The sequence below is a fragment of the Maylandia zebra genome, linkage group LG23 (genome assembly GCF_041146795.1).
Source record: "Maylandia zebra isolate NMK-2024a linkage group LG23, Mzebra_GT3a, whole genome shotgun sequence".
Classification (NCBI taxonomy): Eukaryota; Metazoa; Chordata; class Actinopteri; order Cichliformes; family Cichlidae; genus Maylandia; species Maylandia zebra.
In genome coordinates, this window is record NC_135188.1 from 32,563,515 (window position 1) to 32,579,210 (window position 15,696).

The window sequence follows — 15,696 nt, forward strand, 5'->3', positions numbered from 1 at the left end:
GTAACTTTCAAAAAGAAAGACAATACGGATACAGGAAAAAAAAGCGCTGACATTGTTTAGAATTGATTTGTTTTTCTGGGGTGGTCATCTTAGATTAAAAAAAAAAAAAAAACAGAATAAAACATATATATTCCAACTGCATATACCTCCTGGCTGACCGTATTATGGTTATGACAACTGCCGTGCAACCGAATTTATTTCTTTAAATTTCTACTTTCCACATATGTAATTTACATGAGTGGCATCTCATTCAGAAGCTAATCGAGTTCAAATACAGCTAAACATGGTAAGCTAGTTTCCCTAGATGTGGATTAAGCCTAAAAAACTAACTTTTTTTTTTAAATCAATGAAGATGAAGAATTTGTTTTTGTCTATAGCTAAGCGTCATCTGTGTCTTGGAAACTGAGCCAGTGTTTAACAAGGGGAAATTCCTACAAACGTATCTATGATACCAAAGTCCAAATGAAATCATTGTGTCATCTTCTACAGCACAACTATCTCTCAAATTAGATTTTTTTGTTGTCTGTCCCCAAAAAACGTCAAAGTCGGTAACATTGCAAAAACTGTAACCATGTTCTTATATTTCACTTCTTATTTAATTTCATTTTCACAATGAAAAATAGACTTACTATTAATTTTCATTTTTTATTTCAAAATAAACACCAGTAATTGTTAAAGACCTCAATAAAATATAGCAAATAAAGCAATAATGCAATTTTTGTAAAATGTTGCACCTATACAGGTATGATATGACCCATGTTTTCATAGTGCTCCTATTTTAGTCACAGCATATTGTTACAATGTCTGATTGGTGTTTATGGTTGTATGAGCACGTTCTGTTCTTTTAATGATATCAAAGTTAAAAGTTAATTTAAAAGCATATTTATATATGACATTTGTTAATACTGCAAAAAATAACTAAATATGATTTCAGTTGGACTCGGTAAGGGCAATATCCAAGCCTCGCTTTCTTGATGCTGACTGACAAACATGCTTTCCTCAAAACCATGCAAGACCAAGTCAAACAATAATGTAATACCCACACAAAAAGACAGTATTTTTTCTTTGATATCACTGATATTTTGGAGAAATACAGTTATTTGTTCTCTTTATGAAAGATAGCCAAGTCTACAAACATTTGCCCGTTAGCTTAGCATTGCAAAATCCCTGCAAAAACACTGCTAAGTGTTTAAAAAGTTAACTGGTTAACTTTAACATGCTGCAGTCTAACAGGCTAACATATTTTATGCCAAGCTAACGTAAACAGCTGTTGGTACTAGCCTGATCTCTCAGTTAAAAAAGCAAATAAGTATATTTATATGAAGAATGATTCCTTCCATTTAAGTTCATCAAGATCAGAGAATACCTCGCTTAATGTATGATGAATATTTTGCACAGGAGTTAGCTGATAACTGATGCGGTTCCATGCAGCTAAACCATATAGCCTAGATCATGTATTATAGACAATGTTGATTATGGTTGTTTTAATTAATGTACAACTCCCACCACCCCAACACCTGCCCATCTTTTAAAACCCCAAAACAACACAGTTTTATATTTTGAAACAGCAATGGGAATAAGCTCATAAGGATTGGTCAAGTAGAAACAGGTAACTAAAGCACCTGCAGTGAGGGGGGGGAAAGGACAAAATCTTTTTACTCTCACTATAGAATATGTTCCACGAATCCAGAACACATTTAGTACATTCATTGCCACCTCTTTGCTATTTAGCCTAGTCTTTTGAGGTACACCTAACACTGCCAGATTCTCCTCTCAGGTCTTAGTGCTTTTCGTGAAGATGTCTTGAGGTACTGTACAATTCACAAACGCTTTCCTGAGTGTTGGTTGTTTGTTTGTTTGTTACGTTTGCTTGTTTTGCAGACACAGGATCAGAAACATGGGTGAGAGTCAGGGGCCCAGGGTACTGCAGCCCAAATGGATTTCTGCTCTTAGTAAGACAATAAAGGTCGATTGACCACCACCCAATGGTGACTGTCAGTCTGGGTCTTTCAGACATGCCGCTGAAGTTTTTAAAGCTCTTAATAATTATCAGCTCATGCCATGAATGTAGATTGTGAGGCAAATAAACAAATAAACTCAGAAAGCACCACTTCAGGCACTTGGATAGCCAACTAAATCTCAAGAACAACAACATAACAATATATACACAGACACTGGGGTGTCCTGTCTGAAGCCAACTTGCTTGCAATGTGTAAACAATCCCTGGCTTTCTGGAGTGTCGAGCATTCAAATTAAAACTCTTGTTCATTAACTGCAAAATTGTCAGTTGTCTCATCAAAGCGACTCTCTTGGTGCATCTAAACCCTGCTTGTGAGAGCTTGTGTTGGCCTTTTGTGTGCCTTTCCCCTTCAGCACAATGCTTCTGCCCTGAGGGGAGGAATTGTGGAAACCTCTTTTTCTCAAGGGCGGGATCTATCTTTTCACTGACTGCAACCAAACATTTTGTTCCACTCAGTATAAGTGTCAATCTCTTTCTGCGATATACTTGCTTGGAATTTACAAAAGACACTCTCAATGTCCTGGTAGGTGAGGGGCCTGATTTGTCCCCTGGGCATCATACCAGTCATGTCCACGCCCTGTGCAGAGACATGTAACAGGCCTACAAGAGCCTCCTGGCAGAGTCTGGCCAGATCCAGTCCTGAGAAACCATCTGTACGCTGGACCAGCAGCGCCAGCTCCTCCTCGCTCAAACAGTATTTGTGCTGAGATTGGGCCAAGAGCTGGTTCATGATCTGGTGTCGAGCTGCGCTATCCGGCAGAGGCACCAGGACCCTCCGGGAAAAGTACCTGCGCAGTCCTTCATCCATATCCTGTGGTCTGCTTGTGGAGCAAACCACCAATACTTGGTTGCCTCCATCCTCGCCCGAGCCCATAAGAAGTGAGTCTAACTGGGCTAGAAGTTCACCTTTAAGTCGGTTGATAGGGCTCTCTTCACTGAGGTGGGCCGACAAGAGCATGTCCACTTCACTAATAAACAGTACTGAGGGCTGCCGGCACCGTGCCACTAGGAATGATGCTCGGATGATTTTTTCTCCATCCGCCAGCCACTTTGTCGCCAGTGTTGAGCCGCTGAGCTGTAGGAATGGTGCTCCCAGCTGACTGGCCAGGCAACGTCCCAGCAATGTCCTGCCACTGCCTCTGGGGCCAAACAGCAACACACAACGCGGGGATGGTCCTAAACTGCTGAACATGTCTGGACGCAGAATGGGCCACAGGACCTCTTCCTTCAGGGTAGCCTTGGCAAGTTCTAGACCTGCAATGTCACTCCAATCCACTGGGGGCCCCTGCTGTACAATTTCAGAGGTAACCATGTCCAGGAGGTGAGGATCACTGGTTTTTAGTTGTTCTTCAGCAGGCCGGGAGTTGGAAGTGGATGAGGAGGAGGTAGGTCCAGGTGCTGAGTGAGAAAGGTGGAGACGGTGGTCTTCAGGACCTTGCTCACTGAGGGAGGGGGTGGTAAAGCTGGGAATAGAGTCTGCTGAGCGGGAACCCCCCAGGGTGGAGGAGACGTAGGCTGGTGGAGTCAGAGGCCCACCAGTTGCCTGGCTGCTGTACTTCCTCTGCTGCTCTGATGCAATGGTGGATTGTTTCTGAGGATTAAAAGTTAAAGATGACTTCTCAGCACTCCTGTCAAACCCACCACCACTGGCACTGTTGGAGCCTCCGTTTGTACTGCTGCTATCTGCTACCCTGTACATGGGACTCTCAGCTGAGCTCCTTGCCTGACTGTAGCCAAAGTTACCATAAGAGGGGTCTATCTCTCCTTGACCTGTCATGTAGAAGGCTTTCCTCTTTAGTGAGTTGGAGGAGCTACTGTTGAGAGGGGTTGGGGCAATTGGGGTCAGGTTGTGGCTCTGGTATGGGTATCCAGGTAAAGCAGAAGAGGGAGCAAGGGGTGTAGGTGCAGCAATGCCTGAGGGAAGGTACGAGGAGGGAGGGGGGGCTCCTCCAGGGCTATATCCTGGCCCTACTGAGTTTTGAGCTGGGTAGCCTGCTGGGGGGTAATTATAACTAGACAAGTTGGGGGAGCCTCCATTGTAAGCTGGGACTATAGTGGGGTGGGAGGGTGGAGGAGGAGGTGGTTGCAGTAGCCCAGAGCTGTGCAGTGGAGATGGAAGTGCTGGGGCGGGGGTAGACTGGGAGCTGTAACTGCTGTGCAGGTACGAGCTGCTGTACGCTGGGCCATATTCCTGAGAGGGCATGGAGGAAGAGTGCAGGGCAGTTGCTGTGTGGCTCCCACAGCTACTGCTGGAGTAGCTGGGCTCACTCAGGGTGCTGGAAGCCAGGCCCGGAGAGCTGCACATGCCAGACACCACCTCTGAAGCTGCCGCAACCCCCCCTTTCCTGACGGAAATGCCCTCTGGGATGCAGCTCATGGGGTAGACACCATCCTGCCAAGGCTCAGATTCACCTTTCCGTCCATTCATCACTCCTGGGACACCAGGCGTCTCCGAATATGAGCCCGGCATGTCCAGAATACCAGAGTACTTCTCAGCGTACTTCTTGAGCAGGTTGGAGGCAGTGAGTGCCGAGATGTCGTCATTGGCCCAGGCATATTGGTAGGTGGCCGAGCGCTGCAGGTGGCCAGGTACTGCCCTGTATGCCTCAGCCTTGTGGGCTGGCGAGCGCGTGGTGGACGAAATGTCGAAATGCTGTTCGGCCCACTGGCTGTGCTCGGGGGTCCACTGCATCTTTACGCCTGAGGAAAAAAAGACAGAGATGCGTTAACACACTGTCAAGCTAACATCATTTTAACAATAATTAAAACTGTCCAAAAAGGTGATATTTGTCCAGAGGCGTTTGGTGTGTTATTTGGTGTGTTATTATGGATTTGCATCCAACTAATCAAGATTTGTTAAACCCTACAGCTCACAAGGACTCTGAGAGAGCATCAGCAGGTAAAGTGCGGTACAGAGAGACGCTGGGATGGCTGGTTACGGCAGCCTAATGCACCCTGGCCAGACCAATAAGACAGAGGCATTGAGGGTCACTCTATAATCCCCGGCTCATCTGAAGAGGCTGGAGATGGGTTTGAAAATGCGCCTCGCCGAGTGCCACAAAGCAACACACACACACAAACACACACCTCTGCTTGTGGTACTTTCATTCAATACACACTTAAAGACAAACCTGTGCTCAGACACACAGGCGTTTAAAAAAAAAAAAGAAAAAACATCTATGCCTGCACTCCGGCGTGCAGACGTCCATGAGCACACGCGCACGCACGCACATCCACTGACCCAGACAGACAAACACAGGCACACACGCAGGAGCTGTAGCGAGCTATGAATTACAACACATTGTGTCTCAAGCTTAGTTCCTTTCTGCACAGCTCCACCTTGACCTCTCTCTCTCTACCATTCTCTTTACCATTCTGTCTGCCTCTTCTTCATGCCTCCCTGCTGCCTTGTTTTCACTCTCAGCCTCTCTCCTCTTTGCTTTTGTTTGTTATCCATTTTCCACCTCCCCTCCTGCTAGATCTGTCTTTATTTCTCTTCACCTCCTTTTATTCAGACTCCATCTATTTCGATATATATCTCCACTTTTCACTCCCTTTCTTCGAAGCCACCCCTCCTCTTATTTAGTCCCTCTGTGCTCACTTCGCCTCCCTCCCCTTCCCTCCTTCCTTTGCTCCTTCTCATCTCAGACATACTCACCTGGCTCTCCCCTTTATTGCCTCAGGAGGCTGGAGAGCCACTGTTTCCTTTAATCCCAGCCAATGCCATCTGCAAACACTGACAGTCACACAGTGGCTCCATCGTTGTCTCACTATCAAAGCCGTGGCACTATCAAAGGCTGGACTGGGCGTAATCACAGCAGCCGCACAGCAGATTGAACCCTGTTTGATTTGACTTAGTGCACACAAATAAAGGATAATATCGGTGTCATTTAAGCTACTTCCTCCGACTTATTGACTGGCAGCGGTTGCATGTAGAGACCCACAACTGGGGGTCTAGTAAGCAATCCCTGTTTCAAAATTGGTTTATGTGTGTGTTTTTGTCCTTGTGTGAATAAAGCCAGCACGCACAATAAAATGCATTCACGGAGGAGCAAATCTTCCCTTCCTCCCATCCATTTATGTTACTGCAAACACATAAACATGGGGGGAAAAACGCAGAAAGCAAGCACACACAAACAAATACACGTTCACTCTCTCTTGCTCTCTTTTCTGAGGCCCTGTGTTTGTTTGGTAACAACACAGGCAGGGGTGGGGGTGGGGGTATCCCTAGACTCCTATTTCCTCTCTGATTCTTCTCTCTAGCCATCTCTCAGCAGACGCCAGTGGCTAATTAGCAGAATGGCGATCTGCTAATTGTGTTAATTTACAACATTTTAGCCGAGGGGAGTCTTGCCGGGGCTGGCGTGCCCATCACCCTCCCAGTGTAGTGAGCAGGGAACACCTCAGATAGAGCTGGGCGAAGTTTTGTGCTAGCTAAGAGGCTCTTTTAATATTGAGAATATATTAAGTGAAGGCAGCAATATAAAAAGGACAGTATTTCTAAAAGGAAATTACATTTCCAAAAACAGGAGAAAATAAGAACAACGCTCTAGACAAAATTCAGATTTCACACCAGCAAAGAAACATTTAACAGATATTAAAAAAAAATGGCTGCACAACTGCCAAAGAGCACTATTTGCAAAGACAAAATGCTACAAAGTCACATTCCTCTGTGATGATTCCAATGCGTTCATACAGCAGTGTAACCATTTTAATCTGAGTAGCTCAGAGAGTCCACAGAAAAAAATTGTGTTTCCAGGAGTCCATCAGAGGGTGCAGTTTTGTTATTTTTCTTGTTATTTTGTCAGTAAGCCAGTGTCAATGAGTATTGATCAATCCTTAATAGAACAAGATCACTGAAAATATTAAACAATTCAAGGCTGCTCTCAAGCTTGTATTCTAAGCGTCATGTCTGATCCGTAGCCAGGAGCAAAAGACTGCACATAAAGTCTGTTTTGTTCCAACATTAACTTTTAAGCATTACCAAATAACTATAAAGCAGATATGGATGAGGACAACAGATTCAGCCATGTGTTCAACTATCTGTAAATACATGTATATATTTATTATTATATTATATTTATTATTATTTATTATAGACCTTTTCTTACAAACAAACTGTCCACTCCCCATCTGATTCAGGGGCTATAATCACTGTATATACTATCAGAGTGACTCTCCTCTCTGCAGTGGCACAGACCTACAGTGAAACAGCATTGCTGACACAGGGTGATTCTGCAGCGTGATTCTGCCACAGAAAAATCCACCTTCAGATGTTTCTTAAATGGGCATTCAACAGTGCTTCAGTTGAAGATTATGGACATAACATAATATTAATTTGGTATAGTGCAGAGCAAGTGGCAGCAAATGTTATAAATATATATTCTATGATATGACACATTCTTTTTAAAGAAATTAAAGATATCACACAATCTCTGTAATAGATGACACCATCTGGGCTGAAATAAACATTTTTCTATAAAAACTGAACAGAGGCTAACTATTGACATCTAGTATATATTCATATTAATGTAGAGAAAAAACTGTATTTTAAGGCTTTGGTTTTTTGTTTTTTTTTTGCTTTATTGTTAATGCCTGAGTATATATGTTTAACTTTAGAGAAATTCTCATGTCCTCTTGCAGCCAGACAATAAGCCGAAGCACGAAAGTTACATAAAAAGAAAGTTAGCAAGAGATGACCCTGTTAACCTTAGCTATGAACAAAATAAAATACACATTTCAAATAAAATAAAAATCAACTTCAAATGTACACTCAAAACATTTTATTTTCTTAAATATTGCCATTCAAAAGGATCTTAATGTGCACTTGATACAGTAAAACAATCAAATAGGTATGAGCTATATCAAATAAAAGAGCTAGCCAAACTAGCATTAGCTAAGTTTTTCTCTAGCCATTATCATTTATGAATGCCACATCTCAGGTATAATATATCAATCACATATACATAAATGATAAATTGCCTTCTTTGTCAAAAAAAAGTAATGCATGCATTTTTACTGATGTAGTGTATGTGGTGAAACCCCCCCCAAAGAAAAACAACGCAGCTAGCAAAGCTAGTGTAGCTTAATAAGGTGCCACACCTTTGGTGTTGCTACTTTTTAATCACATTAATTAACATAATTTGAATCTACCTATTAGCAGAAGACACAGAGAGATGCTAAGTACTGAAAAAAACTGTTCATTTTCTCTTAGACTTATCTGTTGATGACATTTAGGTAATTTGGCGTACCTTTTTATCTAGCTGTGTTATTAGCTAAAATACTCCAGCTTATCTTATTACACAAAATAATTCAAAAGAAGGTGTGAGGATAGAAAGAAATAAGAGTAATATATAAAAATGTTGAAGGTAATAGAAATGAGGAATAAACACAAAAAACAAAGGCCTTCAAAGTCTTAGTCTTCACTCCCTGTAATCCGACATGCACCAAACTCTTATGTGCTCTGTTTAAAGAAACACGATCTTTCTAATACTGTCATTAATAAAGATAACATATATAAAAAGAGTATGTCAGGCTCCATCAGGGCTTTCATCTCTTCTATAATGAGGTTAATGCAGAGAAGCAGTGATTACCCTGCAATGCAAATGAAGGCCAAACGATAACTTGCACTATTTAAATAAGGTAATAGCGATTACGCTACGTTATTCAAATGAGGACGGATGCTTTGAACTGAGCACTTTGAACTTGCTGCTCCTTCTCCAAAACATATGGAAGAGATCGAGGAGGACTGACTTTGGTATCATTCAGGGGTGTATCCTTTAATTCAATGTGATGTAAACCAGGGGCAATGAGCAAAGCAAAGCGCCCTAATGTGATGGTGCAGGTGGGGTGGGGCCTTACTACATCCCTTTACTTGCTATGAATGACCTTGAAAGACATTGAAAGAAAGTCATTGAATTCATTGTCAAAGGGCGATTCAATATCCCTTTGTTATTAAAAGCATCACACATTCATTTTCACAAACAGTCAAGGCTCTTTTCTTTAAAATATAAAATTGTTCTGTTACTTGTGGAGCACAATTTGGCCTTTGGCTGCAGAGGCCTTCATTAAGGTTACAAGATTACATGCGTGGGGCCTCCGGCTTAAATATTTAACAAGAAATATTTCCATTCATTTGTTTTTGGTCTCGTTACAGCACTTTGATCGAGCTGCAAGGCTGCAGACCTGGCAGACATATTTACAGATCATTTGGACAGACACATGCAATAAGGTGTTCAAGTTTTTTTTGTTTTTGTTTTGTTTTTTTAAACCAAGAGTCGTACATGTTGCCGAGAAAAAGGGAGAGAGAGAAATCATGCACTCGGGTGAAACATCCAGCAGAAATCTTCTCCACCTTCTGAAGCGTCTAGTCTGCCAGCTTTTTTCACCCCTCTCCTCCAGCCTCCACATAGAGAAGCCTAATAATTCTCATTACACTCGGCATCCATCTGCATCAACAGAACTGCCTATTACTCTGTGTGTGTGTATATGCAGTAAACAGCTCTTTAGAGAGTGCTAATGAGCTCTTTTAAGTCTGTCTGCTATGTGATTCTGCAAGCGGGGTGTCAGAGCAAACTGCCCATTTCGGTAACGCCATAATTAAGCCGTATGTGTATGTGTGCGTACGCGAAAAAGACATGCTGGCACACATGTTTCCACTGCGTGCGTATACACACACGCCAAGACAAGGCGTACAAATGTGCACCCCTCTTTGTCTTTCTAACATAAACACTCACCAGAGACCTTCAAAAACAAACTATTGTGTCGTAATTCTTTTTTTTCCCCTTCCTTTAAACAAATGCGTTCCGGCCGAGCGTTGGAAGAGAAAGAGGAGGACGAGGAGGAGGAGGTGGAGGAGTAGAAAGAGCTGCATGACAAGCGATAACTTCATCAAGAGAGACCCGTTTTCACGCACCACAGGGGAAATCTAACCAGCCAGTTATTCAAATCCTTATCAAATACACCAGAGGGCATCTTTTAACCCCTAAATCACAGCACAAAAAAACCTCAGTACACAACATACAGTACGCAGCTATTGTTTAATGACATATGTGTGTGCATTTTTCTATGCACGCAGGCCTCGTGTGTGTTTGACAAATCTCCGGACTGCCTCGTTAATGAGTCCGGCACACTGTGACTAAGCCACAGGCTACGCTGTATTGGCACACAACCTACAGTAGAGAGTCAAATAATGTGATTAGGTCCTCCAAAAGGCAATTAATTATAAAATTAGTCATGAGCTGGTGTCTCTCTCGCCCTCGCCCTCTCTCGCTCACACATACATGAGCGCACAAAATCAAAACTGAAATCATGTTTATTCTTTGGAGCAGAAATTGCAATCCAGAAAGTGACAGAAATGTTATTATTAACAACCTTATTTGAACCGAGTCCAAACTACAGACAGAAGTGTTGCTTGCAGAAATTTAATTTCATTTCCATCCTCCATGACAGACTTTTTTTCTCTGAAAATAGCCTGAATTCACATCTTTGAAGCCTTCGATTCAAGTCCAGCCACAGCTTACCATTACAACGACTAGTCTGCCGCAAAGCAACGACAGTAACGACAACAACAACAACAGATAAGGAAGTAAACAGAGCGAGTTCAAAGTCTAGACGGCGAGCAGTGACCGGGAGAGATGAGCTGTCACTAACTCAAAGACGGTGGGTGGGGGTGGGGATTCTGTAAAGATGACAGCTCGGAGCTGCGATATAAAGATATTTGACAAATGACAGCAACTTTAAAAAACTCTAACACCCATTGTAATCAGCGATCTGTGACCTTGGGATAAGTTTGCACAGCCAAACCAGCAAACTCTAAAATATTTCTGGAGCAAAAAAATAAATCAATCTGTTTTTGACACTTTCAAAATATTAGGACATGTTTAATGACGATACCAAGTTTAGCTTACGGGAGAAATCAGACCAAATCACCGTAAATCTCTAACTAAATTCCAGAGGCGTATCCTCGTAACCCCTGCCTGCCCATATCAGATCTTCCTTAAAGCTGTATAAATTGACACTGTCTAAATTTCCTTTTACTAGACAGACTATTGAATGGGTGGGTTAAATGGGTAGGGCGCAGTTAAACAAATGCTCTGGATCAAGGAAATTGTGCGTGGCTTCTTTTGTCATTCAGAGAGGAAATTGAGAGATATTCGGCAGGGGCTCAGCGCTGCTAACGCACGACATTCATCTATAATGCACTTGGCCTGTCCGTCAGATACTCCATTTCCTGTGACTAGCGCAGCGTGCCTAATCACCCAGCTCCATGCAGGGTTCCTTCCTCAAAGACAGCCCTGCACACACACACACACACACACACACACACACACACACACACACACACACACACACACACACACACACAGTTATGAAGTAAAAAATGAAGACAGACACATGCACAATACACGCACGCACACATTGAGCCCACTTAGGCAAAACAGATTATTCTTATCGTGTGAACAAAACATCTGTAAAGACTCTCAACACCATTGTGCTCTAACAGTGTCACGACCTCAGCAGCATCTCCATAGCGCCTCTTTCATCAGAAAAGCCTTTCACAAGCATGCAGAAACCAGACACATCATCAATAGGTGGAAAGATATAAAGTATGTAACTTAAACCCATTTGTTGCTGCTTAAACATCTTACGGCAGCTGTTTTTCCCCCGTCTGCATTTACACGTATATGGTGAGAAAGCTTCTACTTGAGAAAGAAGGCAAAATCAGCCAAAAGTCATTTTAGAATCTGTGGCTCATTACTCATCCACAAGCTATTAATGATTAAGTACTCCAATAAATCTGCAAATACAAATTAGCTTCTTTTATTGCTATAAATTACATAAGATAAGATAAGATAAGACTTTATTGATCCCACAGCGGGGAAATTTTTGCGTCACCTCAGCTCAGGTACAGATATATGAAGGAAATACAAAAATAACGTGACATAAACAACCTAACACAGAGTGAAAATTTATAAAGCTTTAATAACATGTTTCTACTCTCGTTATTATGGTATCAGCTGCAATTATAATGATTTCACTGGTCTATAAAGATTTAACAGTTAACAGTTAATTTGATCATTTATAAAAATTACTCACGTATTAAAAAAAACTAAACTTAGCCATACTGTGGTAGCTCTTACATTTATAAATCATTTACCATTAGCACCTATTAGTGAAAACAGTTTGACATAATGACTGTTAAGGTACTAAAGTCTGTCACAAATTCTTGTTTTATTACTCATCTATTACTAGCGTGCAGCTAATGGGGACGGCAACAAATTAAAGTATTAACCCCAAAAATACTAAAGCCTACATTTTTATTAATGCTCTGCAAATCTTTAATCTTATTACAGATTAAATAAAAAACAAACTCACTGAGTTTTAAATGCCTGAGTTTGGTAATGAATGCATGGGATATACACACAGACAACTTATCCATGTATAACCCTTATTAGAAGGGTTATACATGGATGCACAATCTGTATGGGAAGACTAGCAGACGCTGAAGCTGGCAGCTTCTGATTAATTGTAGTAAAATGTGACACATTAACACCACAATGCAACAACTTGCTACACAGTATGTAGACTTCAATCTGTTTCCATCATCAATGCGGTCTGACGGAAAGAGTGGTCGCGGAGCTACATCGGCATTCCCCGCTTCCACCTGGGGTGCAGCCGGCAGGATCTTTCAGAGCGGCCCCGAGGTTAACGTGGGGCCACACGCTATCAATACTCCTCTGACGCTCGAATCCATACCTGTGAACCACCACCACTTTGTTTACCTGTGTGTTCAGTAATTAAAATAGATTTCTGAGAGGAGGCCTAATCCTTTCAGAAATGGCATCGATCTGACTACCAATGCACGAGAGGTGCGGTGTAATTTTGTCTGCTTTTTTTTCTTCCCTCCTCCCCTACACTCTGTTCAGCATAACCGAGTGCGCTGAGGACACACTCCCCTGCCTCTTCCTCCTAGACGGAAACTTTGGAAAGTCCTCGACATGAAGGACATCATTTAGGGGCAGAGGAGGGAGGGGGCTACAATAGAGGGGTGGCAGGTGGAGATAATAGAGAGGGAGCCTCTAACCTCGTCTAAAGCTGTCTGTCTTCGTAAATAAAATGAGATAATTATTGAGTGAACAACATTATACGCAGACGACGCACTCTTTCTTCTACCCCCCTCCTACCGGCGCAGTTGTAAATCTCAACAAACACGGTGCTTTTGGACATTAAGTGCTCACTAAGCACAGTGGATGCATCATATTTCAAGAGCAGGCGTTGTGTGGGTGAGGAGCTGGGGAAAATGGAGTGTAATGGTTATCCATTATCTTATATGGCAACGGCAGCAATGATCATTTTCAAGTGACTCATTTCTGGAAGTACCTATCTATTGGCCACTTCGAGAGAAGACTTTGATGGCTAATCCAAAACAACTATTCAGAGGTCATTTACTGCGGCAGCGTGGAGACACTCTGCACAAGAGAACGCTCAAGCCTTCCTCATTATTCAAATACAATCCTCAGGAAGATCTACATGACAAACAGCAGCGCAGCAGCCCCGGAGTGGGTGATTACCTACACAGCACACTCCGAACCAGAGTGGAAACATTAACAGCGCATCAACAAATGAATATATCACAATCCAAGTAAGAGTATGAAAGCGGCACAATAGATATTTGTCAGGGGAATTAAACAATGATACTGGAGCTGTATTAATACGTCGACGCTTGCTCACAGAGAAGCTTAGTAGTCGGTAATGTGGCCACGAGTCATGTCTGCCAGAGAACTTTCATATTAGTCAATCATATTCTATTCATCTCGCAAGGTAAATGTATTTTTATTAGTGTCGCTGCGCTGTTTGTTTGTGTGTGGTCTCAGCTCCACATGAATGGTTACTTAACACCACACTGATTTCCCCTCAGCAGTTAGAGAAAAACCAGCCTATGCTCAATGATGCATCACTGTGTTTGCTGCCGCCAGGCCGTGTGTGTGTTTGTGTGTGTGTGTGTGTGCATATGTCTTTGTGTGTTTGCATGTGTTATCGCTGCTGGCACGTAGACAGCCAGCCCAGGAGTGACTGCCGGGGTGTCACCATCTGTGGATGCATTTATGTCTGTCTGCACCGAGTTGTGTGTGTGTGTGTGTGTGTGTGTGTGGTTTGGAAGGGGAGGGGGGTTTAGGGGTAGGGTGGAGATGCACTCAGACAGTAGACTGGATGGCAATTGTAACATCAGTAGGCCAATTTGCTACCAAAAAACTTCAAATTTCAAATTATTTTTTCCTATTAAAGACCACAGAAAATGCCATGATTTATAAAGCCCCCTTGTATCAATTACAGAAAGCTAACTGTAAACTCTCATTTTGTCACATGGGCAAAAAAAGAAGAAGAAGATTTTAAAGCCTTTTCTACTCGTTACGATGGATTTTGCAGTGTATCAAACACTTGGCAAGCAAGCTAGATTAGAGTTCAACAGCAGTTGGTGGAGATTAACGCCCGCCGTGCTTAGCGCACGTGCAAGGCTGCAAAAGTGCGTGTGTGTGTGTGTATATGTGTGTGTATATGTGCCTGTGGGATGTGTGTGAATTACTGAAGAGGCCCTGGCTGGGATAACCTCTACCCCCAGCCTGTGAACTTGCAGGATCCTTCACGGTTCATGTTTGAAGTGTCAAATTCTGCACACTTCATATGGATTTTGGCACGATATGCCAACCCACACCTCTTACCGAGTCTGAAAGAGTCCAGTCTCACAGTCCAACTGTTTGGAAGTGTATTAAAACACATAAATGGAACCCTCCTCCCAGCCCCCCCAAAATGAAAAGCTTTCATGCCTGTCTGTGATGCTTTAGCAATAAAAAGGACATTAGTGAATAACCAACCTTTTCTATCATTTATTGGCTGTTGGATGGAAAGAAAAATTAACAAAAGTAAAATTGAATGAAAATAATTCACAGTTCGGTCCAAAAACGACATCAAGCACCAAAATGAGGCCTGGGAAAAGGAAGGTAAAAAGTCATGGCCTTCAAACAACTGTGCAAAAATTTTTCCAGATATTTGGGAACAGTGAGCCGTAAACAAATACAAGTCATTTATCTTAATCTCACACCTTTGCACACTGTGGGAAAATGTTATACATGATGTAGGGGCGACTGACAAGGGAACGATCGGACATGTTGGTATATGGCGCTGGACTCCACCAATATCTGCTCTGAGATACAACCTATAGCTGCTTATTCTGAACTCGGATGCACATGTTTGTGCACGTGATGCTCCGAGCATTAGAAAGAACGAGCTCTCTGGTATGACAGCAGGCATGCGAAAGAGAGTACACGAATGCAAGGCAGTGCGGCCTGCACGTGCATCTTTAAATCCAGTGTGCTGCGCATTATGCTAGAATTCACACAGGTTGTCTAAACAGTCAAACAGCGGATCAATACGCCCATCGATCGGTGGCATTGAGACTGAACTGGTCGTGGCGAGGGGGCAGGAGATTCTCACTAGAGCTCTCTGCAGGCTGCCGGCTGGAGAACGTATACACACATACTCACACACTCCTTTACGGACACACACATTTACTGCAAAGGTGAGGCTGAGACAAATATTTGAGAACATGTGTATACAGATTTACGAACGTTAAATTTCTTCCTCTCTGCCTACTCGAACAGAAACTCAGGCTTCCT

At 42.6% G+C, this 15,696-nt stretch overlaps 1 protein-coding gene across 1 annotated transcript in view; it reads right to left on the bottom strand.

Moving 5' to 3' along the window:
- Window positions 1-205: 205 nt before the first annotated feature.
- LOC101481907 (fidgetin-like) overlaps window positions 206-15,696 on the bottom strand; it is a 37,532-nt gene continuing 22,041 nt past the window's right edge. Inside the window, exon 3 of the mRNA XM_004570420.6 lies at window positions 206-4,720. Coding sequence (XP_004570477.2) covers window positions 2,442-4,720 — 2,279 coding nt within the window. The 3' untranslated portion in view covers window positions 206-2,441. The remainder of the gene's footprint in view (window positions 4,721-15,696) is intronic.